The sequence below is a fragment of the Rhineura floridana genome, chromosome 2 (genome assembly GCF_030035675.1).
Source record: "Rhineura floridana isolate rRhiFlo1 chromosome 2, rRhiFlo1.hap2, whole genome shotgun sequence".
In the NCBI taxonomy this organism is placed as follows: domain Eukaryota; kingdom Metazoa; phylum Chordata; class Lepidosauria; order Squamata; family Rhineuridae; genus Rhineura; species Rhineura floridana.
The window spans coordinates 166,888,711-166,916,286 of record NC_084481.1 but is presented as its reverse complement, the minus strand read 5'-3'; the positions used below and the strand labels follow the sequence as shown (position 1 = coordinate 166,916,286).

The 27,576-nt window shown below is 44.0% G+C and overlaps 1 protein-coding gene and 1 long non-coding RNA gene across 6 annotated transcripts in view; one reads left to right on the top strand and one right to left on the bottom strand.

The window, feature by feature from the left end:
• LOC133377361 (cytosolic phospholipase A2 epsilon-like) overlaps nucleotides 1-27,576 on the bottom strand; it is a 70,421-nt gene that overhangs the window by 30,689 nt on the left and 12,156 nt on the right. For all 4 annotated transcript variants that reach the window (XM_061611317.1, XM_061611320.1, XM_061611318.1 and 1 more), the window contains 8 exons: nucleotides 21,883-21,923; nucleotides 21,153-21,195; nucleotides 19,856-19,913; nucleotides 19,121-19,284; nucleotides 13,104-13,187; nucleotides 10,979-11,016; nucleotides 5,971-6,106; nucleotides 1,883-2,019 (listed from right to left, as the gene is read on the bottom strand). In XM_061611317.1, the coding sequence (XP_061467301.1) occupies nucleotides 1,883-2,019; nucleotides 5,971-6,106; nucleotides 10,979-11,016; nucleotides 13,104-13,187; nucleotides 19,121-19,284; nucleotides 19,856-19,913; nucleotides 21,153-21,195; nucleotides 21,883-21,923 (701 nt within the window). The remainder of the gene's footprint in view (nucleotides 1-1,882; nucleotides 2,020-5,970; nucleotides 6,107-10,978; nucleotides 11,017-13,103; nucleotides 13,188-19,120; nucleotides 19,285-19,855; nucleotides 19,914-21,152; nucleotides 21,196-21,882; nucleotides 21,924-27,576) is intronic.
• On the top strand, nucleotides 890-6,164 carry LOC133377362 (uncharacterized). 2 transcript variants are annotated; one of them, XR_009760699.1, is made up of 2 exons: nucleotides 890-1,157; nucleotides 5,952-6,164. It is a non-coding gene; the product is annotated as an uncharacterized LOC133377362 (long non-coding RNA). The 2 variants fall into 2 exon arrangements; XR_009760698.1 differs by having other exon boundaries at nucleotides 890-1,265.

Here is a 27,576-nt window from a genome sequence, read left to right as displayed (position 1 = left end):
CACAGAAACAAACAAAAAGGATGCCCCCATAGGTCCAGGGTCATTTGCTGCCAGGAGCATTTGTGGTGCCATTTTCCATCCACACAGCAAAAGCGATGCTATTACCTATTTAAAAATGAAGAAAACCAACATCAAAAGGCAGGACTAGGACCACCTTGTAACTGTAAGTACAGTTTTTCTGGGTTAAAATTTTATACAGAATTCTTGTGGGGGGAACGGATGCAAATTAATAGAGGAACAGGACAGAATGAACCTTAAAACCAAGGATGCAGACATCTGGCATCTGGGCTAATCAGGGTCCACCAGGAGATCCAATTTGGCCTGTGAGGCCATTTCCCCTAACCACACCCACTCATCAGTTGATGTCTCTATTGAACTCAGTTGATGGGTGGGATGACAGGTTTTAATCCTGCACTGGCTGTGTGATCATGCAGCTAAAGCAGCAGGATTTAATCCACACCCCTCAGCTGAATGGGGATTAAAGTCCTGTGCAAAAGTGCCCTTTGAAGCAGCTCACACATGAAAACTACTTCAAAGAGGCTTTTGTGAAGGCTTTGAGATAGCTCCTGCACTCCTGTTTGCCCCAAAAAGGCTTTCCCAAGTCTTCAAGTCTTCTGCAAGTTTCCCCTCTCCCTTTAAATCCTTGATCTCAACTATCTAAAAGGAAAGTGCAAAGAGACTTGGGAAAGCCTTTTGCAAATCTCCCCCCTTTCTCTTTAACTCCCCAATCTCAGAGATTTAAAAAGGAAGCACAAGGGATTTTCACAGGTGGTCATTCGTGTGATGTCATAATGACATGTGATTGACAGGTGGGCACCCGCACCTACCTGTTAAATTGGGCCAGCGAGGTAGAGCCTGATAAGGATCTGGCCCTCTGGAGCCAAAAAGATTCCCCACCTTTGCTTAAAATTAACACACATGAAAATGTTCCCAAATTAGACTGAACTGTCTACCTTTAGTTAAAGTAATTACTTGATGAGCCAGTTGTCTGTAACATCCTGCAAGCAGCCAGGAGAGTTTCACCACATATCTGCACCCAATCAAAAATCCAGGGAAGCAAAGAAGCAGCAAAACCCTCCTCACCACTTTGCAAAAGACGTTTCCATATGAAAGAAGCCAGATTTCATTAGAATGCTCTGTTTGGCTCAAAAGAACTGGTAAGCCTGATGCAAACTGCACTGAAGGTCATGTTCCCTATACTTAAAACCAAGAATCCCAGCTCTGGCTCTCAATCAATTTGAAAGTTGCTCAAGATTCCTAAAAATGTAAGTTGTTCTCTCTTAGGCAGGAAACTTTTCAAACAGGTTGTCTGTGGTCTTATCAAGACCAGAAAACTGATTGCATTGTATTTCACTTCAGTTTTCAACACTGTTTGCCATATACATATACTTCATTTTCCTAGAACTGAAGATTCCATGTTTATTACTGTTTTTCTAATGATGTTAAATGCATTTTCACTCAGATAATACAACTGATGCAGTATGCCAAAAAAGGGGCAGATGTGGTTGTGAGACTGGGTTACACTAAGTCAGGGCTATGAAGTAGCTAGGCTTATTTTCTGATTTTTTATATAAAAAGTGCTTGGATAAAATGGCACAAATTCAGCTTGAAGCTTTTTTTATTGTTTGGGCTTTTTAAAGTAAAGGTTATGCTAGACAAAGCAGGGCTGGCAGCAGGCTAGCCAGACCACTCGCAGTAAGCTTTGTTCCTCTTTCATGTGCTGCAAGCTTTTCCATGGATGTTGACTGCTAAACAATGACAAATCAACAGATAGTGTGAAACGGCCATCATGTCACATGATTATCCCATAGCAGATGGTTGTGGGAGAAAAACCCATTTTGGTCTGAAGGCATCTCTAAGTTTTGTTCCATGTTCTCCTTACCATGTTGTGCCAGATAAGCCAGTGATGTATGAAACACAGTCTACAAGATTCAGTTTCTGGAGAGCTAATATGCTGCCATACATAGCTGTCATTGATCTTGCACCACCTGCTTCTGTCATCACAGCCACAATGGGAACCTATACAAATTTGAGATAAACTATTGACAAATTTGGAGACAATGGAATAATGTGTGTATGTGTTTTAAAAGTCCCATTAAAATTCATCAGCATTTTAATACACATTTTTGCAAGCATTTTTCCTTTTCCTTTTGTATGTTGAGGCCACATGGCTAGCTCAGTGAAAATGATGCAGTGTGTAGCAGCTGTGAAAAAGTCAATTTTCATGCTCGGGATTATTAGATAACGCATTACAAATAAAACTACCAATATATGCCATTATTATACAGCTACAAGAGTGGCCATGTACTGTAGCCAGCATGGATTTTTTACATTCTGCAATGTTAAATTGAAAATATCCCCCACCATGCCATTCTGCTGTTTCCCATAAGCTATTTTACAAAATTTATAATCCTGTACTCAGAAACACTTGCTTAACAATCCCCTAAGTTTTCATGGTGATACACAAAACATCCAGAGAGAATCTACAGTTCAAAGTGTAAAACAAGAGGGGGGGGGAACAGAGCCCTGTCGGACTTTTTTCTGTCAGTGGTCTCGTAATTCATTGACATTAATTAAAAATCAGCCATGTTCACAGAGTACCTGTAATCCTGTTACTGACCTTGCCCCATACTCTGATCATCATCATCTGCAGTTTAAAGTTTTAAAAATGCATGGCTGGTTTTTAATAAGTTTAAGAAAATTAACATTGGAGTCTATGATAGCACAGGTATGTTCAGTAAGAATCAACTGTCAGTGTTTTAAAAGCCAGGCTAACAGCTGTTTGGCTTGGCTAATCGGGGCCACACCCACACCAGTCCTTTATTCCAATTTAAACAGTCATGGCTTCCCCCAAAGAATCGTGGGAAGTGTAGCTTGTGAAGGGGCTGAGAGTTGCTAGGAAATTCCTATTCCCCTGACAGAGCTCCAGTGGCCAGAGTGGTTTAATGGTCAGCCTCTCTTTCCTGAGAACTGTGGTGATTGTAGCTTTGTGAGAGGAATAGGGCGTCTCCTAGCAACTCTCAGCACACTTCACAAACTATACTTCTCAGGATTCTTTGGGGAAAGCCATGACTGTTTAAAGTGGAATAAAGGTCTGGTGTGGATCTGGCCAGGGACAGCTTTGGTTTAAAATTGAGTGGGGGACTACATGTGTCTGCTGTAGAATAATAAGATGGGGGTAAACCCCCCCCCAAAATAATACTGTTAACAAAGTTTTCCTTTTGGAAAGGAAAAGGGCTTTCTCTCTGCCCAGTACCCACCCACCCAATCTCCTCCCCTCTCCCCACCGCTCTTCCCTCCCCCTTCCTCCTTACACTTTCCCTTTCTCCCCTCCTCCCTCCTTCCCCCTCCCCCTCCCTCTCCTACTTCTCCCTCCCTCAGGTCAGTTTCACTTATTATAAGGATGATTGCACAGCAGTAAATCCCACTGATCTCAATAAGCATGCAAATGATCAAACCTGTCGTCCCACTCTCCGTCTGTCTCCCCTCCCTCCCGTCTCCTCTCTTCCTCCTCCCTTCTCCCTTGCCCCTCCTTCTCAGGCTCTCCCCACTCCAGCCCTCCCCCCTCTTCTATTCCTCCCCCTCTCTCTCCCTTCCCTTCCCCCTCCTCCCCTCTCACAGCCCCTCCCCTACGTCAGTTTCACCTATCCTAAACATGATTGCACAGGAGTAAATTGCATTGAACTCAATAAGCATGCAAATGATCAAACCTGCTCTCTCCCCTCCTTCGCCCTTCCCTTCTCCTCCTCCCCTATGCTCAGTATCACCTATCCTAAGCATGATTGAACAAAAGTAAATCCCATGAAACTCAATATGCATGCAAATGATCAACCTATTAACTTGCACAGGATGCCATTTCTTACCTCCCAAATTAAAAAGCAGAGAAATTCACTAACAGCCAAAAAACCCTTGCAGTTTAAGAATGTATCTGTAGCCAACAGATATTTCTATCAATTGGAAATTGGGCAGCTATAGTGAATGCAGCAGTGGAGCAGAAGACCTGACCTCCTGTCTGAGTTATTTTATTGCCCTACAAATTTGTAAAAATGCAAACACAATTTGGGTTGGTCTTGCACAGTCTAATCCACATCCTGTGTGGCTGGAAATAATTTGGTAACATGTGCCTCTGAGTAAATGGTGAGTGGTGGCAACACCTGCCATCTCCAAAGATGGAGAGTTACATTTTTTGTATGTTTGTTGGTGTTATTCTTACTTTGCTTCTTTCCTGTGTTACTACTGTTTCTACCGAGAATCTAACCTAGAAAATTATATTTCACCCATTATTCATCCTAGAAATCTATGTCAAATGTATTTTTATTATCAACAAAGCATTTTGATTGGTCAATGTCATATGATGGTGAAGACAGCCTTTTGAGTTTCAAACTGGAGGTTATATTCTATTTCTATTTTGGGTGCATTAACAGTTGAATCTGAAACTGCAGCTTTGATGTAAAATTAGACTGATTACAATATGTTGCTAGTTAAGCAATGAATCTAGCTGTTGGAAAAAACAAACTTGGCCTGCCCAAGATGCATGTTTTCAGTCTGCTATGCTTAAACTACTCCACTTAAGGAAGGGTGGGCATGGTCTATTATAAACATAGAGCACACCTAGAATTTTGCTAGAATATATTTCATCTCCCACTATTTTATCTTGTGCAAATTGAGACACTTCTCATGTCCACTGGAGACTATTCTGCAGAATAGTCAGTGCCATTATTCCTCAATTGCTTTTGGATTTTTTCTTAGTGTAAATTATGCAAAGTCTTGCTGTACTTCACACATTCACAGAAACAGAAGCAAACAAAAATAATTTGCCAAAGAAAATTTCACTAAAATTGCAAAGTAAATCAAACATATTTAAAGTGAATATCTGAATTACGTCAACTATCATAATATTGTTGCTTCCTCCCTGCTCAAACAAGATCAGCACAGCACGTCTTGTTTCTGTTATTTGGGCTGATTGCAGGTGTTGCCAACACTCACCATATTTGGTAACCATATTTGGCTCAGAGACACATGTTACCAAATATCTCCAAACTACACAGGAAGTGGATTGGACTGTGAAAGATCAACCCAAATTGTGTTTGCATTTTTATACATTTGTAGGGCAATGCAATATCTCAGAGAGGTTAGGTCTCCTGCTCCCCTGGTGCATTCACTATAGCTGCCCAATTTCCCTGCTTTTTAAAGTTTGATAGAAATATCTGCTGGCTATAGGTACATTCTTATCTAGCAGGGGGTTGCCTATTAGTGAATACAGATCTATAGTGCAACCATACTTGGAATACTATGTACAGTTCTAATCACCACACTTCAAAAAGAGCATATTGTTTAGCTGGAAAGGGTTCAGAAAAGAACAATCAGAATGATCCAGGGGATGGAGCAACCTCCTATGAGGAAAGGCTGCAACAACTGTGGCTTTTTAGTGTAGAAAAGAGGTAAGTAATGGACATGATAGTGGTGTATAACATTATTCATGGTGTTGAGAAATCAGATCGAAAAAACCAGCTGAACAGTTTATACTGTTAAGTAACATAGTGGCTTACTTCAGCAGCTCAGCCAGGCATGTATTTTCCACAGAAGACAGTAATCCAGTTTAGGAAAACAATAGATGCTTAATTTATCAACTCCTGCTCACACAATCAAGGCTTATTGCTCTGTATCTCTCTTCATAAACCTCTCCACAGGATAACTACACACACACACACATATATATATATACAGAGAGGGGGAGAGGGAGACGGAGAGAGGGGGGGGGACTAGCTTTCAGGCCTGACTCTCCACGTGTAGCCCTCTGACTAGGGATTACTTTTAAAGATGTATAAGGCTTCACTGATTTTATGTTACAATATTATACATGAATTTGCATGATACTATGCATGAATTATACAACAGATGTGGTATGCATATATAAACTCCTTCACCACCTTTTTCTCTGCTCATCTTAGATTGTTCTAGAGGTCATACCTCATCATCCTGTAGATCTTCTTCAAGCTGAAGAACATTTTTCAAAGCAGCAGCAACGTATTTCTTGCGCTTACAAATGAAATCCTTCTCCTCTGGACATAGATCAAATCCCAAGCGCACATCTAGGTCCTTCTGGCTAGATGACACAGACTCACATCATAAATCTGAGCAAATAAATACACCTACTATATGCATTATGATTTGAGTACATTCCAGCACTGCAGTGTTTGTTTTATGCAGTTTATATTTGACAGTTGGCATGTAATGGTATTCAGTATTCAACAGCAGTTGACAAATAACTTGGAATAATATTTGGCTCCACGAGCTAGAGGGAGCCTCAGATGACAAAGTGTCAAGGACCCAGCTGACAAAGCGTCAAGGCGAGTTAAGCAGCAGAGCGAGTTCGGCAGCAGGGCGAGGAGGCCAGGGCCCCCCACTCTGCCCGTCTGTTCCGTAACCTCAACTAAACCACAGTCTCCAACCCATTGACGTAATAAACCTTAAACAAAACTATGCAGGTAAGAAGCCAGCAGGGGTGTGGGGGCTTTCCAGTGTTTTGCACCGCCTGCAGCATGTACAACTATCTGCCTGTTGGACAAAAGTCATGGGTGTGCTCTCGGTGCAATGAGCTCCTGGTTGTCCGGGAACTACTTCATTTCCTTGAGGCCAAGGTGGCGGACCTGGAAAAGCTGAGAGAGGCAGAGAGGTGTGTGGAGGAGGCCTTCAGGGACGTTATAGCTGTGTCCCACTCCAACGATGATAGCTCTCCTGCTATGGTCTCGGGGAAGGACAGCATCCAGCTGAGGAAGAGGGAAACGATCCCTTAGAAGGGACCCATTCCTTGGGGGATGAGCAGCTATCCTCTCGTGCCGAGGATATATCTCCAGGGGGTGGAGGGATCCTTGTAGTGGGTGATTCGATCATTAGGAACATAGACAGTGGGGTGTGTGATGGGCGTGTAGACCGCAAGGTGTTTTGCCTGCCTGGTGCAAAGGTTGTGGATATCGCCCGTCGTTTAGATAGTTTGGTAGACAGTGCTGGGGAGGAGTCAGTGGTCATGGTGCAAGTTGGCACCAACAACATGGGGAAATGCAGCCGTGAGGTCCTGGAAGCAAAATTTAGGTTGCTAGGTAGGATGCTGAAAGCCAGGACCTCCAAGGTGGCTTTCTCTGAAATGCTCCCGGTTCCACGCGCAGGACCAGCCAGACAGGCCCAGCTTTGCAATCTCAATGCGTGGATGAGACGATGGTGTCGGGTGGAAGGGTTTGGATTTGTTAGGCACTGGGGAACATTTTGGGACAAGCCAGGCCTGTACAAAAGGGACGGGCTCCACTTGAACCAGAATGGAACCAGACTGCTGGCACTTAAAATTAAAAAGGTAGCAAAGCAGCTTTTAAACTGACTGAGGGGGGAAACCCGACAGGAGCTGAGAAAGGTCCGGTTCGGAATAAACCTCCCCCCTGGGTTAAAAACCAAAGAAATGATGAAATTTTAAAAGGGGTAGGCCTAGAAGTAGGCATTGTGAGAGCAGGGGCACAGGATATAAATTCAGAAGAGCAAAATTACCACAGGCCTAACCACAAGTGCCAAAGACACTTGAAGAGAGACACTGCTTACAAGTGCCTGTACGCTAATGCTAGGAGCCTCCGAACCAAGATGGGAGAACTGGAGTGCTTGGTCTTAGAGAAGAGCATTGATATAGTGAGCATAACGGAGACCTGGTGGAATGGAGAAAACCAGTGGGATACGGTTATCCCTGGATATAAACTATATCGGAAGGACAGAGAAGGACGTATTGGTGGCGGAGTCACTCTATACGTGAAAGAAGGCATTGAATCCAGCAAGCTCAAAACCCCAAAAGAGGCAGACTCCTCCACAGAATCGTTGTGGGTGGTGATACCATGCCCCAGGAGGGACTTAATACTGCGAACGATCTATCGTCCCCCTGATCAAAATGCTCAGGGAGACCTTGAGATGAGATATGAAATTGAGGAAGCATCCAAACTAGGAAATGTGGTAGTAATGGGTGACTTCAACTACCCGGACATAGACTGACCGCATATGTGTTCCAGTCATGACAAAGAAGCAAAGTTTCTAGATATTCTAAGTGACTATTCCCTAGACCAGCTGGTCATGGAACCGACCAGAGGGACAGCAACCCTGGACTTAATCCTCAGTGGGGACCGGGACCTGGTGCGAGATGTAAGTGTTGTTGAACTGATTGGGAGCAGTGACCACAGTGCTATTAAATTAAACATACATGTAAATGGCCAAGAAAATCCAACACAGTCACATTTGACTTCAAAAGAGGAAACTTCACAAAAATGAGGAGACTGGTAAAAAGAAAACTGAAAAACAAAGTCCAGAGGGTCACATCACTCAAAAATGCTTGGAAGTTGTTTAAAAACACTATATTAGAAGCTCAACTGGAGTGCATACCACAGATCAGAAAAGGTACCGCCAGGGCCAAGAAGATGCCAGCATGGTTAACGAGCAAAGTCTAGGAAGTTCTTAGAGGCAAAAAGTCTTCCTTCAGAAAATGGAAGTCTTGTCCGAATGAAGAAAATAAAAAAGAACACAAACTCTGGCAAAAGAAATGCAAGAAGACAATAAGGGATGCTAAAAAATAATTTGAGGAGCACATTGCTAAGAACATAAAAACCAACAACAAAAAATTCTATAAATACATTCAAAGCAGGAGACCATCTAGGGAGGCGATTGGACCCGTGGATGATAAGGGAGTCAAAGGTGTACTAAAGAACGATCAGGAGATTGCAGAGAAGCTAAATGAATTCTTTGCATCTGTCTTCACAGTGGAAGATATAGGGCAGATCCCTGAACCTGAACTAACATTTGCAGGAAGGGATTCTGAGGAACTGAGACAAATAGTGGTAACGAGAGAGGAAGTTCTAAGCTTAATGGACAATATAAAAACTGACAAATCACCGGGCCCAGATGGCATCCACCCGACAGTTCTCAAAGAACTCAAATGTGAAATTGCTGATCTGCTAACTAAAATATGTAACTTGTCCCTCGGGTCCTCCTCCGTGCCTGAGGACTGGAAAGTGGCAAATGTAATGCCAATATTCAAAAAGGGATCCAGAGGGGATCCCGGAAATTACAGGCCAGTTAGCTTAACTTCTGTCCCTGGAAAACTGGTAGAAAGTATGATTAAAGCTAGATTAACTAAGCACATAGAAGAACAAGCCTTGCTGAAGCAGAGCCAGCATGGCTTCTGCAAGGGAAAGTCCTGTCTCAGTAACCTATTAGAATTCTTTGAGAGTGTCAACAAGCATATAGATAGAGGTGATCCAGTGGACATAGTGTACTTAGACTTTCAAAAAGCGTTTGACAAGGTACCTCACCAAAGACTTCTGAGAAAGCTTAGCAGTCATGGAATAAGGGAAGAGGTCCTCATGTGGATAAGGAATTGGTTAAGAAGCAGAAAGCAGAGAGTAGGAATAAACGGACAGTTCTCCCAATGGAGGGCTGTAGAAAGTGGAGTCCCTCAAGGATCGGTATTGGGAGCTGTACTTTTCAACTTGTTCATTAATGACCTAGAATTAGGAGTGAGCAGTGAAGTGGCCAAGTTTGCTGACGACACTAAATTGTTCAGGGTTGTTAAAACAAAAAGGGATTGCGAAGAGCTCCAAAAAGACCTCTCCAAACTGAGTGAATGGGCAGAAAAATGGCAAATGCAATTCAATATAAACAAGTGTAAAATTATGCATATTGGAGCAAAAAATCTGAATTTCACATATACGCTCATGGGGTCTGAACTGGCGGTGACCGACCAGGAGAGAGACCTCGGGGTTGTAGTGGACAGCACGATGAAAATATCGACCCAGTGTGCAGCAGCTGTGAAAAAGGCAAATTCCATGCTAGGGATAATTAGGAAAGGTATTGAAAATAAAACAGCCAATATCATAATGCCGTTGTATAAATCTATGGTGCAGCCGCATTTGGAATACTGTCGCCTCATCTCAAAAAGGATATTATAGAGTTGGAAAAGGTTCAGAAGAGGGCAACCAGAATGATCAAGGGGATGGAGCGACTCCCTTACGAGGAAAGGTTGCAGCATTTGGGGCTTTTTAGTTTAGAGAAAAGGCGGGTCAGAGGAGACATGATAGAAGTGTATAAAATTATGCATGGCATTGAGAAAGTGGATAGAGAAAAGTTCTTCTCCCTCTCTCATAATACTAGAACTCGTGGACATTCAAAGAAGCTGAATGCTGGAAGATTCAGGACAGACAAAAGGAAGTACTTCTTTACTCAGCGCATAGTTAAACTATGGAATTTGCTCCCACAAGATGCAGTAATGGCCACCAGCTTGGATGGCTTTAAAAGAAGATTAGACAAATTCATGGAGGACAGGGCTATTAATGGCTACTAGCCGTGATGGCTGTGCTGTGCCACCCTAGTCAGAGGCAGCATGCTTCTGAAAACCAGTTGCCGGAAGCCTCAGGAGGGGAGAGTGTTCTTGCACTCGGGTCCTGCTTGCGGGCTTCCCCCAGGCACCTGGTTGGCCACTGTGAGAACAGGATGCTGGACTAGATGGGCCACTGGCCTGATCCAGCAGGCTCTTCTTATGTTCTTAGTGTTGATATGCAAGTTTTTGATATTTGGAGATTAACAAAGTTAAAACAAAAAGAATTGCCAAGCAATTCAAAGAACCTCGCATGTGGAATTAAAATTCTATATTCAAATCTGAGTCCAATTTTGTAATAAATTGCATTCAAAATCCAAATTAAAAAAATAAAAATTGTGCCAAATTTTGAAAAGTTGCTATTTGTTGCTGCTCCACCTTAAAATATCTGAAGTTGAACCCACCTATTCCCTAATCCCTCCCAGAGCTTTGGCACTACCTGCGTACCTGGCCAAAAGCCAGCACAAATTTTAAGCAGTTTGAGAAAGCTGCAAACAAATTTTCTTAAATCATTAAAAAAAGCAGACAAGGCAAAGATTGAACTGCGAAATCACCAACATAAACACAAAGAAAAAGATTTACCAGTTTCCTGCTGTCACAAAGACATCATATTCTTTGTTCTAAAAAACAGGAATGATGTTATTATTGACTCATTCTAATTCATTTCTAACATATCCATTATCTTCAGAGGAATTCTGTTTCCTCTCCTTCTTGATTAATTCAGCCTGACAATGAGTAGAAATATCCTAATGGGATGGTTTACAATCAATTCAGTTTACACAAGGGAAATTAATTTATAAAATGTATAAATAAGTAACTTACTACAGTTATGCAAGAGACCAGTCATGGGGTTAACTTGAGATTACTAAGAATGGGTCTGCACATGAAACTTTATGAGGATCCAGTGCTTATCCACTATCCCCAGCATGTATCAAACTTGTAACATCCACAATACCTGCCTCTGTGTGTGCTGTATCTTTGTGCACTCCATTTTGCCCCATCTAGGAGCTACTTTCGGGCACAGGCATTTTGATGCTTACACATGACTCTCTACATGCAGAATGGCTTCTCCATTCATTTCAATGGAAGGTCAAACCTGCACGCACATTCCTTTGGGTACATGAAACATGTAAAAGAATGGGGGGTCCCATGCATTCAAAAGATCAACTGTGCATGTACAGACCTCTGCACTGGAACAGTCAACAATCAATTACAATCCAGTCAAACAGATCATTAAACCACGTTTTCCCCATGTAAATCTTCAGTCTCCCCAACCATTATCTCCAGATGTTCTGGACTATAATTCCCATCATCCCTAACTGCTATGCTGGCTGAAACTGATGGGAGCTGACACAAAAAACATTTGGAAGATACCAAGTTGGGGAAGTCACCATTATATGTTGGCGACTTTTGTTGGGATCTTGAGGAGACCTGGTTAATGGTAAAAAGATGGCTGCTTCTGCCATGACACTATATCATGATGTAACAATGTTCCCATTGGGCCATTCTCAGGTATGTTGTTGGACTACTACTGTTAATTCCAAGTGCACCACAACCTGAAGAGGTAGCAAAGCTTTTAAAAAATGTTAAAAGAAAGAACACCCGTATCTATGCAGTAAGCCCTCACATGAAAATTTAAGAAATATCACCCACCTGTCCCCAAACGTCTGCAGAAATGACCCCACACTATAATGACCCACAACCCAGAGACCAGCTCCGTCCTTGGGGAAGAACTACTCAGACCATCTTCAAGACCATCTGCACCAGAGGACACAGTTCTGCCATCCTTTTCTGATTCAGATGAGGAATCTCCCACAGTACCCTTGTCTCCCCAGCTCCACAGGAGCCAAAGGCTGTAGAAAAAGGTGAGGGGAGGCAAGGGCTTAACTACAGTCCAGAGAACATATATAAGACTTCAGTTGGAACTAGGTGCTTGCAGAGACAACGGCTTGAAAGCTAGTGGAGTAGACCCCTGAGAGCTGGTAAGCCAGTATCTTGAATTTCTGACTTGGCCTCTTCCCACGTGGGGCAGGAGATCAGGGGACATTTTCAGCCCAGCTTTAATAGATGTGATGGCAGCAGTTCCATGTATTTAAGGATTTCCCCATCACGTAGAAAGGAAGGGACTTTAACATCAAAAGTGGTACATAGGTGAGATGCAAACTGTCCTCACAGCGCTGACAGACTCAGCTATTGAGTCCTTTGCTGATGGATCACAACATGGTTCTAGCATGGTTAATACCAGCAGTGAGAATAAGCATCTTACCCTCTCAGAACAGGGGAAATCCAACATCCTCCACACCAAGGCTGACCGCCATCATAAACTCTGTCTTACACTGGTCTGGATTAAGCTATTGCTGCTGCTATCCTATATCCACTTACCTAGGAATAATGCTCATTGAACTCAGTCAGACTTACTTTTGAGTAGACATATGCAGGATTGCACTTGAAGTATCATTTTAAGTATCATTTTATCACCGTACACTAAGGGTAGCCAACATGATGCCTTCCAGATGCTGTAAACTACAACACCCTTCCTCCCCAGCCAGCACAGCCAACGGTTAAGAAAGATGTAAGTTGTAGTCCACAACATCTAGAGGACACCATGTTTGCTAACCCTGCTATTCACCATTTAGAGTGCACATGCCATGGTAGCAGAGGAACAGCGTGGAAAACAAAATAAATATTGTTTGCAACCAGGACTCACGTTTACTATTTCTACTCTTGCTCCTATGGGAAGTTGATGAAAAGGCAAAATTAGAGACTTCACTGTCCCTTTATCAGAGGAGCACTGAAGGAGAAAAAACAAATGGTCACAACACAAAATATTTTTAAACTCAAAAGGGAGATAGCTTACCTAAAAGTTTCCTGTTTCCTGCTACAATGACTGGGGAGCAGAATAACCAGTGAAGTACATATTGTGTAAAGAACACAAATTATATTCACTAATAGGCAAAAAACCTTGGGGTTTAAGAATGTACCTATGGCCAACAGATATTTCTATCAAACTTTAAAAAGCAGGGAAATCGGGCGGCTATGGTGAATGCACCAGGGGAGCAGGAGACCTGACCTCCTCTCTGAGATATTGTACTGTCCCACAAATTTATAAAAATGTGAAAACAATTTGGGTTCATCTTTTACAGTCCAATAGGGTCGCCATAAGTCGTAATCGACTTGAAGCCATATAACAACAAAACCACTTCCTGTGTAGCTTGGAAGAATTGGTAACATGTGCCTCTGAGTATATGGTGAGTGGTGGCAACACCTGGCATCTCCAAAGATAGAGAATTACATTTTTGTATGTTTGTTGGTGGTGTTCTTACTTTGCTTCTTTCCTGTGTTATTAATGTTTCTACAGAGAATCTAAACTAGAAAATTTTATTTCCCTCATTATTCATCCTAGAAATCTGTGTCAAATTTATTTTTATTTCAACGCCTTTTTATTGGTCAATGTCATATGATGGTAAATACAGCCTTTTGTGTTTCAAACTGGAGGTTATGTTTTATTTCTATTTTGGGCACATTAACAGTTGAACCTGAAACAGCAGTTTGATGTAAAATCAGACCGATTACAATATGTTGCTAGTTACGCAATGAATCTAGCTGTTGGGAAAAAAACAAACTTGTCCTGCCCAGGATGCATGTTTTCAGCCTGCTATGTTTAAATCACTCCACTTAAGGAAGGGTGGGCATGGTCAATTAAAAACATAGAGCACACCTAGAAATTTGCTAGAATATATTTCACCTCCCACTGTTTTATCTTGTGCAAACTGAGACACTCCTCACATCTATTGGAAACTATTCTGCAGAATAGCCAGTGCCATTATTCCACAATTGTCCTCTCAACCCTTGCCCTTCTTGGCTTATTAAAGCTTGCCGAGGGGGTTTGACCGAGTGGATCCAGAGTGTGGTCAATGCATCATTGTGGGAGGGAGTGGTTCCAGCCACCTTGAAAGAGGCGGTGATCCGACCACTCCTGAAAAAGCCCACCCTGGACCCGTTGGTTTGTGACAACTACCGACTGGTTGCAAATACCCCCTTTTTACGGAAGGTGATTGTGAGGGTTGTGGCACAGCAATTGCAAGTACTCTTGGATGAAACAGATTAGCTTGACCCATCCCAGTCTGGGTTCAGGCCTGGTTATGGGACTGAATCGGCCTTGGTTGCCCGGATGGATGACCTTTATCAGGAGAAGGACAGGGGGAGTGCGACCCTGTTATTCTTACTTGATCTCTCAGCGGCTTTTGATACCATTGACCATGGTATCCTTCTGGGCCGACTTGGTGAGCTGGGTATTGGAGGCACTGTTTGACAGTGGTTCCGATCCTATCTCCAAGGTTGCTCTCAGAGAATAGCATTGGGTGACTGTCTTTTGGCCCTCTGGCAGTTGTGCTGTGGGGTGCCGCAGGGTACCATCTTGTCCCCCATGCTGTTTAACATCTATATGAAGCCCTTGAGAGCAGTCATCAGGAGATTTGGTGCGTGTCAGCAGTATGCTGACAAAACCCAGCTCTATTTCTCCATAACATCTGAATTGGGAGAAGTCGTGTAAGCCCTGGACCGCTGCCTGGACTCGTTGATGGGCTGGATGAGGGCCAATAAACTGAGTCTGAATCCTAGTAAGACGGAGGTGCTGTGGGTTGGTGGTTCCCGAGTTCGGATAATTGGTCAGTTGCCTGCTTTGGATGGGGTCGTACTCCCTCTGAAAGAGCAGGTCTATAGTCTGAGGGTGCTCCTGGATCCAACTTTGTCGCATAGAAGCCCAGGTGACCTCTGTGGCTAGGAGTGCCTTTTACCAGCTTGGACTGATAAGACAGCTGTGGACATTTCTGGACTGGGATAGCCTGACGACTGTTGTCCACACACTGGTAACTTCCAGGCTGGACAACTGTAATGTGCTCTATGTGGGGCTGCCCTTGAGGTTGGTCCGGAAGCTGCAGCTGGTGCAAATAGAGACTGCTCACTGGGGCAGGGTATCGCCAACATGTCACCCCGCTGCTGAAAGAATTGCACTGGCTGTCCATTTGCTACCGGGCCAAGTTCAAGGTTCTAGTTTTGGTATACAAAGCCCTGTACAGTTTGGGACCAGGATACCTGAAAGACCGTCTTGCCCCTTATATACCCAGTTGATCACTGCACTCTGCAGGTGAGGGCCTCCTGCAGATACCATCTTATCAGGAGGTCCATTCTGCACAATATAGGAAACAGACCTTTAGTGTGGCGGCACTTACCGTGTGGAATTCCCTCCCCCTAAATATTAGGCAGGCGCCTTCTCTGCTATCTTTTCGGCGCCTTTTGAAGACTTTCCTCTTTCAACAAGCCTTTTAAGGTGAGACCTATCCCAGTCTGCATCTGTGTTAGAATTGCTTTTAATATGTTTTCTTTAATAATATGTTTTTAAAGCTTTAACGTTGTTTTGTTTTAATGTATTTTAAGGTCTGTTTTTATGATGTTTTAAAGTGTTTTTAGTGTTTCTGTTTGCCACCCTAGGCTCCTGCTGGGAGTAAAGGTGGGATATAAATCAAATAATAAATAAATAGCTTTTGGAGTTTTTTTAGTGTTGCAAAGTGTTGTACTTCATATATTCACACAAACAGAAGCAAAAGAAAATGATTGACTATAGGAAACCACTAAAATTGCAAAGTAAATCAAACATATTTAAAATGACTATCTGAACTCTATCAACTGTTTTAATATTGTTGCTTCCTCCCTGCTAAAACAAGATCAGCACAGCACATGTCTTGTTTCTGTTATTTGGCCTGATTGCAGGTACTGCCACCACTCACCATATGCTCAGAGGCACGTTACCAAATATCTCCAAGCTACACAAGAAGTGGATTGGACTGTGAATGACCAACCCAAATTGTGTTTGCATTTTGACAAATTTGTAGGGCAGTACAATATATCAGAGAGGATGTCAGGTCTCCCGCTCCCCGGTGCATTTACTATAGCTGCTCAATTTCCCTGCTTTTTAAAGTTTGATAGAAATATCTGTTGGCTATAAGTATGTTCTTAAATCGCACGATTTTTTGCCTGTTAGTGAATTTCCCTGCTTTTTAGTCTGGGAGGTAAGAAATGGGTTCCTGTGCAAGTTTGCTGATAATAGGTTGATCATTTGCATGCTTATTGAGTTCAGTAGGATTTACTCCCCTGCAATCATGCTAAGGATAGGTGAAACTGACCATGGGGGGAGGATGAGGAGACGGTGGGAGGAAGAAAGGAGGAGGAAAGGAGAGGAGAGGGGAAAGAAGGGAAAGGCAGGTCTGATCATTTGCATGCTTATTGAGTTCAATGGGATTTACTCCTGTGCAATCATGCTTAAAATAGATAAAACTGACCATGGGGGAGGAGGAGGGGAGGGTAAGGAGGGGATTGGAAGGGGTTGGGGGAGGGGGAAGGAAGGTTAAGAGGAAGGGGATAGGAGGGAGGAGGAGGGGAGGGCAGCTTTGATCATTTGCATGCTTTTTAAGTTCAATGAGATTTACTCCTGTGCCATCATGCTTAGGATAGGTGAAACTGACCTGGGGAGGGGAGGCGGAGGGCAGAAAGGGCAGGCAGGAAGGAGGAGATTGGGTGGGTGGGCACTGGGTAGAGGGGAGCCCCTTTCCTTTCCAAAAGGAAAACATTCTGAGCAGTATCATTCTTTCTCAGCGTTTCCCCCACCTGTTTATTCTACAGCAGGCGCATGTAGTCTCCCACCCAATTTTAAACCAAGGTTTCCTGGCCACATCCACACCACATCTTTATGTCACTTTAGACTGTCATGCCTTCTCCCAAAGAATCCTGGGAAGTGTAGTTAGTAAAGGATGCTGAGAGTTGCTAGGAGATGCCCTGTTCCCCTCACAGAGCTACAATCAGAGCGGTTGACTGTTAACCCACTCTGGCCATTGCAGCTCTGTCAAGGGAATAGGAGTCTCCTCTCAGCACCCTTCACAAACTACACTTCCCAGGATTCTTTAGGGTCTAAAGTGAAATAAATGTCTGGTGTGGTGTGGTCCCAATTAGGCAAGCCAAGCAGCTGTAAAACTGGCTTTTAGAACACTGACAGCTGGTTCTTACTGAGCATGACCCAGCTTATCACTGATTTCAATGCCATATTTCGCAAAATTAATTAAAAATCAGCTAGGCTTTTTTAACTTTTAAACTGCAGAAGATGAAGATCAGAGTATGGGGCAAAATCAGTAATAGGATTACAAGTACTCTGTGGCCATGGCTGATTTTTAATTAATTTCAACAAATTATGAGAACTCTGACAGAAAAAAAGTCCAAAAGGGGTCTGATTACTCTCTCTCTCTTTTTACACTTTGAACTCTTGATTCTCTGTTTTGTGCATCACCATGAAAATTTAGAAGGTTGTTAGGCCAGCATTTCTGAGTTCAGGACTATAGGTTTTGAAAGGTTTTGTTTTGAAATGAGCTTATGGGAAGCATCAGAATGACATGGGGGTATTTTCAATTTAACACTGTGGAATAAGAAAAATCCATGCTGGCTGTATACAGCCACTCTTGTGGCTGTATAATAATTCTATACAAAATTTCCCAGTTTGCATAATTTGTTCTAATTAGAGATAATAGGGTCCCAATGTAGTTAAAGTGTTACTGAAGGGGCTGCCTAAAAATATTTTAAATGAAATAATCATGACTATGTCCCGCTAAAAGCAGTGAGACTTAAGGATAGTGTTCTATTAGTGTTAATGGGTCTTAGTTATATGGATGTATCTGTCAAAGTTGGTTTTCTCACCTTTTCAATCTTCAGTTCTACAAATTTCCTCATCAATTTGCAATTTTTTAAAAAAAGTCATCATGAAAATTCATGATGAAATTTTGTGTGAATTTCTCATAATATGTACATTTTTGTATGCACTTTTGTCTAAAATGCACATTTTTGCAAAGCCATTTTCCCTAGTGCAATGAAGTTTTATATCTCATTTTCACTAATGTATGCATTTCTATGCACATTTTACCCTAGTAGATACATTTTTCTACACATTACATGGCAAGATAACTGCATTGCAAAATTCAGAGATGCACGAATTTTGCAGGATTGCTGTGTTTCAGTTCATGTATTGCTATGGAAAATAAGTAGGTTATCATTTAAATTTAATTTTCTCCCCATCCCTAGTCATGAGCATGTGTATCTGAATTGGGGGTTTGACAGTTGGTATGGGAGCACAAAACTGTAGATCCTCTGAACATGGGTAAAGTTGTTGCACTCCACATATCTGTATATTTGTCATCTGCACATTGAATCTCTTATGTACAGTGGAATATGCTATTCTGAAAAGGCCAGCTTATGCATCTTGTTTGTTCATTCATTTTAAACGAACAACTAGGAGTCCTTATGGCTGGATAGAACAAATTAAGAATATGTAACCTGGAGGTGAAGTTTTTGCCAGATGTAGAGATGGACATGGCAGGATAGAGGTACAGCTTTAGTGTTCAATGGAGGAAGCCTTTACTATTGTGCCCACCTCTTTGTCCATTCCCCCGGCTTCTATTACACCTCTCCTAACCTCAGTCCCTTTCAGCTATCCTTTCTAACTTGCAACTCGTTGAAAAATATAAACCCCCTTTAAAACCAAATCATAGAAACAAAAATAAACTGCAAAACAGGCAAGGAACATGCAATTGGCTTGACATGTGCTAATTATTCTGATCAGCATAGCATGTAGATTTTACTTGTGTGGAGGACATATGGCCCTGGAAATGGGTGTTGGTTACTCACACAGATGGAACGTTTCCTTGGCAATTTCACTTCCAGTAGGGGGTTACAATACTTGACACAGTGGAATACCATGGGGTTTGGGAGGGCATCTCTGGCATGACCACCCAGTAAAATGTTCTGAGTATCTTCAAGGGATGCTTTCACTGTAAATTTGAAGTGTTGTCCTGAGTGCAGAGTACAGAGCACAAAAAGAACTTCAGCAGAAAGCACAGTGAGGCGTCTTTATATATAATGTTTGTATACCCACCAACACAGGACAGCATACATGAGGCTTTCCTATTTCATCCTTACAACACAGATAGGTTGTGTCAAGAGACAACAGCTTGCTCAAAGCCACTGCCACCCCTGAGCTTTATGGCTGGCACACACACACTCATGAGGAGGTTTGGATTAGGCCTCTCCTCTCCAGATGTCTCTTCCCCCCCTTCCGCCCATTATAATTGCACTCCCCAGTTGTTTGGAGGACTGAGGGAAATGTGATTTTCGTGGGGAAAAAGCTGCATGGCAATGTCCATGAATGCCTTCCTCACCCCCACCCTCAGCCCTCCGAACAGTAATTTGGCATGCTGGGGGAGGGGAGGGAAGTAACAGTTCCAAACATGGGAATACAGCAAAATTTGGTAGCAAAAGGGGGGGTTGGTGGTGGCAGGGGAGTTGCATTTCTGCATGGGCTGCACTGAAGTCCTCTGAGGGATATGTGCCTATATAGAAAGATGCATAAAAAAATAATCTTACTTCTCCTTTTTTTCCTCCTTCCATCTACCCCTACTTCTAGGCAGGAAAGTTCCCGAGACTGCAAGAAAAAAAAGAGAGAGAGAAAGGTGACAACTGCAGACCTCCAGCATTTCAGATGAAAGCAGGGTCACATTTGCCAATTTGTAACACCCATACCTGAAAATGTCTTTTATTACAAACTGTTGAAAGCTCTTAGCCCTACAAGGATGTTACAGTTAGGGTACACAGGGACAAGAGTGGTAGCTCTGCACCTCTGTTTCAGTTGTCTTTCAACTCATGGAAAGCGAGTTGTCTGAAGTGGAAAGGTGCTCTGTCCATGGAGGTTCCCCACTGTTGTGACCCCAGTGACCAACAGTGACCAGGACACTGAGTCACCATCAAAATTGGGTTCTGACTCTGAGCCTGATGTTGATGATTGGAGGACCGCTGGATCTGATAATGGCAAGCAGGACCCCCCCCAAATATCTTCCTCAGCACTAGGGCCCATAGAACCAGAACCTCATAGCCACCGTCCCCTGGACTCAAGGAACCAAATAGCTCCCATCGTACTTCGCCATACAACACACAGAGCACACCAAGGGGGAAGCCACTGAATGCAAAAGAAGTGTCCATTATCAAACCAGAGGATGGTCCCTTTAAGAGACTCTAAGTACTCGACAAGAGGGTGGAGGCTAGGACAAACAGACTTCAGGTAGAGGCTCAAAGAGGCTCAGTTCACTTCCAATCTTTGTATGAGTAAGTGTCTCCATGGTGCTGTCACAACGAATCTGCCGTACCCCATGGGCTCCCCCACAAGGCCAAAAGAGGACACTTGCACATTTTAGAACCCTGTTTCCACAGTTCCCTAGACAACATGGCAAATGGTTGTGAATGATGAGAATTATAGCCAAAAACATCAAGAGGGCAACAACTTGAAGGCTGCACTACTACAAGGAACAACATTTTGTGGGCGCCTTTGAGAGTCATAACTTGGCAGCAGGGCTGTCCAAGGTATTATGCTGCTCAAGACACAGCAGCAGATAGTGTACCCTGCTCCTGAAAGGAAGGTGCAAAGCTTGCAAGGACAGGGAAGTTATTTTGGCACCTGAGGCAGAACATCCCACAAGTGCCTCTCCCAGTCCCTGCCACTAAAAAGTAAAATAACAATTTTCTGCCTTTTCATGACACCCCAAATCAGCAGCCATCTTATATTGGCAAGGCCTTATTTACTTTTTAATTTTATATGCCACCTTTCAGTATAAAAATCCTCCCAAGCCAATTGACATCATAGGTACAAATACAAATCGAAAGAACATACCACCAGTACTCCATTTGTAGCAAGAATTTCAGGAATATCTAGCCTGGATAAAAAAGGAAAAGAAAGCAAATATTTTTTCTGAGTACTTTTACTCATCTCAAGATTCCATGCATGTTCTATTTTCTGAGCACACAACTTTAGATGTGTATTTTCAATTTTATCTGTGCAGAATTTTGGATTTGTCTTTGGTCTCCTCTCTGGCAAGAAAATTAGGATGGGTTTCCATCCTAATTAAACTTATTTAGCAGTACCTAACAAAGATACTTCTTTCCTTGTTGTAACATGCAATTTTAGGTTAGTTTGGTATGGTCCCTTAATATACTTTAGGCAGTAACAAATTAAGTTTTCCTGAATGCCATGAACCAGAACATATTTTTATGTTAAGAAATGTGATCTAGTTTGTAAAATAAATCTGGTTTTTATTACAACATCCAGGACATAACAATTCCATTATAAGAAATGTTATGTTTTTTGAAAGAAAAGCAGGATTGTTTTGGAGGAACAAATCATTATCTGAAAATATATTTGGCATACATTAAGTGTGCCTGACTGTGCACTGAATTAAGACTAATCACTCACATTTTTCAAATGAACATTTAGGCTATAATCCAATTCACACTTACCTGGAAGTAAATCCCATTGAATGCAATGGAGCTTACTTCTGAGTAGACATGTATTGGATTGCAGCCTTATGTACCATAGACACTTCGTCATCTCAAGCATTACTCACTTCTGTTCCAAAGTGAACTGCACTTCCAGAACCTCGTCTTTCTGAAATTGAAGGAAAATGGGAACACAGAGAAAGGAAATTAAGTGTGCAAAATTATTTTAAAACTTTATTTTTATTTTTAAAATAGAGTCAAACTTCCCTCCCTCCTTCTTCTGCAGAGTCCCTGATATGGAGCCCTGCCCTGGGAAGGGTTGAGACCAAAAAGATGAAGGCTGTTGTCTCCTCCTTTCTGGGCTAGAGTGGTCATAGCACAACATTTCAAAATCTTGGGGTACTGATGGTAGGTGAGCAAGCCAGCACCTTCTTCCCCCACAATCAGAACTCCTCTCCCTCAAGAAAAAAAAGCAGCTCAGCAAGCACACGAGGACAGATTGACTGATTATAAATCTGCAGTATTTGTCCTCTAATTAAGAATTGGCCAGTAAGTCATACCTCTCCTTTAGTCTCTTCTCTCTTCCCCATTGTCAGGCCCAGGATGCGACTCAGGAACCAGACCAGTTGTAGTTAATTCGTGTTTTATTAGGGTAATGTCCAAACAAAGACTGCGCTTTCTCATGAAGCAATACAGGGATACAGGTCCTGCGACATTGGGAGAAAGTTGACAGAGCAAGGGGCTACTTCCCGCCTGTTCTTTAAGAAGGGGCTAAACGGGCGCGCAACCTTTCGCTCCTCCTTAACTCCCCCTCAGGTACTGCCCGCCTTCCCCCCTTCTCTCCTGTCTTTTCAACCGTCTGCGTGTGCGTGGTGAGGGGGGAGGCATCACCTCCTCCTCTTCTGAAGTGTCCGATTCCACTATGGGTGATAAAGGCGGCGCTGAGGATAAACCGTCTCTCCGCCTTTCTGCTGTGACCAGCCCTCCCTCTTGCTCTGAGCTGCGGAGAAGGGAGGGCCTGGGAATGTCTGGGGGGGATTCTAAAACTTCAAGGCTCTCAGGCTCCCCGTTGCTAGGCGACCCTATCTCTGGCATGTCCTCTGTTTCGGCTTCGCTCCACAGAGGGTAAGTTCCTCCCTCCTCCCTCTGCCAGCCATTTGAATCCTCTTCTGACAACCCCCCAGGAGCCCAGCTCATCCTCCCGACACCATCCCCCATCTCAAGCTGTGCCCCCCTCCCCCTGTCTGGCTTGGGGCGGTGAGGAAAACGTTGATGGAAAAGTTTTACTAACTCTGGAGCATGCACATCATCTGCATTTTCCCATGATCTGTCAGCCACTCCATAGCCCTTCCAGTGAATCAAATACTGCAGCTTGTGGCTTCTGATCCTGGAATCCAAGATTTCCTCAACTTCAAACTCAAGCTGCTCATTTATCAGGAGTGGGGACCCAGGAGGCTCCTCCGGCCGCAGCTCACTGGGAGGGGCAGCTTTCGTCAAGAGGGATCAATGAAACACAGGATGTATTTTAAACGTGTCAGGTAGCTTCAGCCGGTACGCCACGGGATTAATTTGAGTTTCTATTTCAAAAGGACCCACCCTTTTGTCTTGTAATTTTCTACATTTGCCTGGCATCTGGAGGAAACGGGTGGACAGCCATACCTGGTCTCCTGGTTGAAGGGGGGGGCCCTCCTTCCTGTGCAGGTCAGCAACTCGCTTGTACTCTGTTTTGGCTTCGTTTAACTGCTGTTTCAGTGTTTGTTGCGCCGCTTGCAATTCTTTTAGGAAGTCCTCAGCTGCCGGTACCAGCATTCCTTCTGAGCTGCTTGGAAAGACTTTAGGATGGAATCCATAATTCGTGAAGAATGGGGTTTGTTGAGTGCTGGAGTGTAGAGAATTGTTGTAGGCGAACTCTGCAAAATGCAAATATGATACCCAGTCAGTCTGTTGATAGGACACATAACTTCGTAAATATCTTTCCAAAACGGCGTTCAAGCGTTCCGTTTGCCCATCTGTCTGGGGGTGATGGGCGGAGGAGAGTTTTAATTCCGTCTGCAACTGTTTCCACATTGCTCTCCAAAATTTGGCTGTGAACTGAGTTCCTCGGTCTGAGACTACACTGTTTGGCAACCCATGCAGTCGGTAGACTTCTTTGATGAATAACTTGGCCGTTTCCTTAGCCTCTAAGGCCCCTGCACAAGGGAGGAAATGCGCCATTTTGGTGAGTAGATCTACCACGACTAAAACGGCTGTCATTCCTTGGGATTTGGGTAGATCAGTTATAAAATCCATGGAGAGATCCTTCCAGGGTTCATGTGGGACAGGTAGCGGTTGTAACAGTCCTGCTGGTTTTCCTGTTTGTGTTTTTGTCCGCAGACAGACAGAACAGGACTTTACATAGCTTTCAATATCCCTACGCATTTTAGGCCACCAGAAGTCCTTGGCCACGTTCTGAATGGTCTTGTAAATCCCAAAGTGTCCCGCTGTGATGGAATCATGTCACTGGCGTAGGATTCTGAGCCTTAATTCTCCCTCTGGCACATATCTGGCTGTTTTGAACCATAATAGTCCATTCCTCCAGTGAAAGGTTACTTCTGAGTCTTGACTTTGTCCCGTCTCCTGCCCATATTTTAGTACGTCTGCATCTTCTTGTTGTGCCTTTTTGAGTTCCTCTTCCCACGAAGACTGGCATGATCCCAACATTAATTTCTGTGGCGGGATCACGTACTGAGGCTGGTCCTCAGATTCACTTTCTTTGTACTGTGGCTGTCTGGATAAGGCATCAGCTCTCTGGTTTTTGGCTTGGGCTTGGTAAGTGATCTTGAAGTTAAACCTGGTGAAGAACTGGGACCATCTTATTTGTCTCTGGTTCAGCTTTCTGGCAGTTTGGAGGCTTTCCAGGTTCTTGTGGTCGGAGCGCACTTCGATCTGATGAGGGGCCCCCTCTAGGTATTGTCTCCAGTTTTCAAAAGAGTCCTTGATGGCCAGCAGCTCCTTCTCCCAAACTGTGTAATTCTTCTCTGCAGGCTTTAACTTCCGAGAGAAGTACGCACAGGGGTGCAGCTCCTTTCCTTCTTGGTCTAATTGCAGAAGGACCCCCCCGATAGCAAAATCTGAAGCATCTGCTTCCACGATGAAAGGGCGGGTCGGGTCAGCAAAGTGCAGAATGGGCTCGGAAGCGAACCTTCTCTTCAGCTCCTCAAAGGCCTGGGTGGCACTCTCTGTCCATTGAAACTTCTTCTTTCCCCTTAAACAGTCAGTCACAGGAGCTGTCAATTTGGAAAACCCTGGAATGAACTTTCTGTAATAATTGGCAAACCCCAAAAACCATTGTACATCCTTTTTGGTGACAGGTTGGCCCCAGTCCAATATACAACTTACTTTCCCTGGGTCCATCTCCACGCCTTCCGCTGAGATTCGATATCCAAGGAAGTCTAGAGACTTGAGGTCAAATCCACATTTCTCTAATTTAGCATACAGGTGATTTTCTCTCAGTCTCTGCAACACCGTCTTCACATGCTGGTCGTGGTCTTCCTGGTTCTTTGAGAACACCAGGATATCATCTAAGTAACAGATTACATATGTGTCCAACAAGTCTCTAAACACGTCGTTCATGAATTTTTGAAAAATTCCTGGCCTTCCACAAAGTCCGAACGGCATGACCAGGTATTCATACTGTCCGTAAGCGGTCAAGAACCCTGTTTTCCATTCATCTCCCTGCTTCATCCTGATCAGATTGTACGCTCCTCTCAAATCCAACTTCGTGAAGATTTTTGCAGAGCGCAGTCGGTCCAACAACTCTGAGATCAGGGGCAGCGGGTAGCTGTTGGGGATGGTGATCTGGTTCAATGCGCGATAGTCGTTACAGGGTCTGAGTTCCCCCCCCTTCTTTTTCACAAACAATAGTGGCGCTCCAGCAGGGGATTGTGAGGGGCGTATGAATCCTCGCCTCAGGTTTTTATCCAGGAATTCCTTCAGGGCCTCCCTCTCAATCTCTGTGAGAGAGTAGATTCTCCCTGATGGAATGCTGGCTCCTGGCACTAGATCAATCGCACAGTCGTAAGGGCGGTGGGGGGGTAAAGTCTCTGCCTCCTTTTCATCAAACACATCTTTGAATTCTTCATACTTTGGCGGCAGGGTCACTTGCTCGATCTCTTGCACTGCCCCCGCTAAGGTGTTCTTGATTCCTTCAGGTTGACAGTTCTCCTGGCAATACTGTGAGGTGAACCACACCACCGCCTCCTTCCAACTTATTGTGGGTTCATGCTTTGCTAGCCAGGGCATTCCCAGAATCACCTCAAAGTTCGAGAGATCTGACACGTATAGCGAAATGAACTCTTCGTGCCCGGGGATTTGAAGTTTCACTTCCTCCGTGGCTTGTGTCACCCCTCCTGACTTCAGGGGTCTCCCATCGATAGTCTCCACAGCTAGGGGAGCATTCAGTTTCCACCGGGAAATTCCATGACACTTGACTAACTTTACATCAATAAAATTTGTGGAGGCTCCACTGTCAATTAAGGCAGTGGAATTAAACACCACTCCTCTGGAAGTTGTAATCCGAATAGGCAAGACCAACACCCCCTTTGAGGGAGGTTGGATCATTGGGGGGCCTTTATACAACGCTGCCCCCAGTCCACCGGCCTGCACGTGGACTGGGTGTTCTAGTTTCCCGACGGCTCAGCTTTCCCCCCTTTTAGTCCACAGTCTCTGGCCACGTGGCCCGGCTTTGAACAATAAAAGCATAAACGTTCTCGGCGGCGTCTTTCCTTTTCTTCTTCCGACAGTCTTGGCCTAGCCCCTCCCAGTCCCTCAGCTGCATTACCTGCCATTCCTGCAGAGGGAAGGGTCTTGCTGCGAGATGCCGAGGCTGAGTATCTCGGGACCTCCTGCTTCCTTTCCAGGCGCCTTCCTTCCATCCAGTGATCTATCTGTAGGCATAGCCGGATGAGCCCTGGTAGGTCAGCGGGGGGGGAGGTCCTGGCCAACTCATCCAGGATTTCAGCATTTAATCCACTCCGGTACATAAACATCAGGGCGGCGTCATTGTAACCAGTTTCCTGGGACAGAATTTTAAAAGCGTTAGTGTACTCGGAAACAGTCCCTTTAGCTTGCTTCAGAGCGCCTAGTTGCCGCGCTACTGTTTCAGCTCTTTGCGGGTCTTGGAACATCTCGGTCATCTCCTGTATAAATCCTCTGTACCTTCTTAAGACAGTATCCTTTCTCACGAGATACAGAGTCACACATTTTGCAGCTTCTCCCTCCAGGAGGCTAATCACAAAAGCTACTTTAGCCCCATCGTCTGGAAACTCCATGTGCCTGACATCCAGATATAACTCACATTGAGCCACGAAAGTTGCCAACTGATCACTTTGTCCCGCGTATTTTGGGGGCAATCCAATGGGAACCTTTACTGCGGCAGCTGGAGGGACTATTTGCATCTGGTCTATCGTGGCCTTCAAGGTTTGATTATCTGTCTTCAGCGCCTTGACTGCTGCTAGCAGAGCTTGGACAACCGTCTGCAATTCAGCTACCTTAGTCCTCAAGAGTTTCACTTCTTCCGTCTCAGAAGTGGGGTTCGTCCCCCCCGCTGCTCCCTTTGACATCTTGTCCCAGTCAAGTGAAGAGAGCGTTGAGGGTGATTTAGGTGGCTCTGTCAAGCTGTCAGGCCCAGGATGCGACTCAGGAACCAGACCAGAGGTTGTAGTTAATTCGTGTTTTATTAGAGTAATGTCCAACAAAGACTGCGCTTTCTCATGAAGCAATACAGGGATACAGGTCCTGCGACATTGGGAGAAAGTTGACAGAGCAAGGGGCTGCTTCCCGCC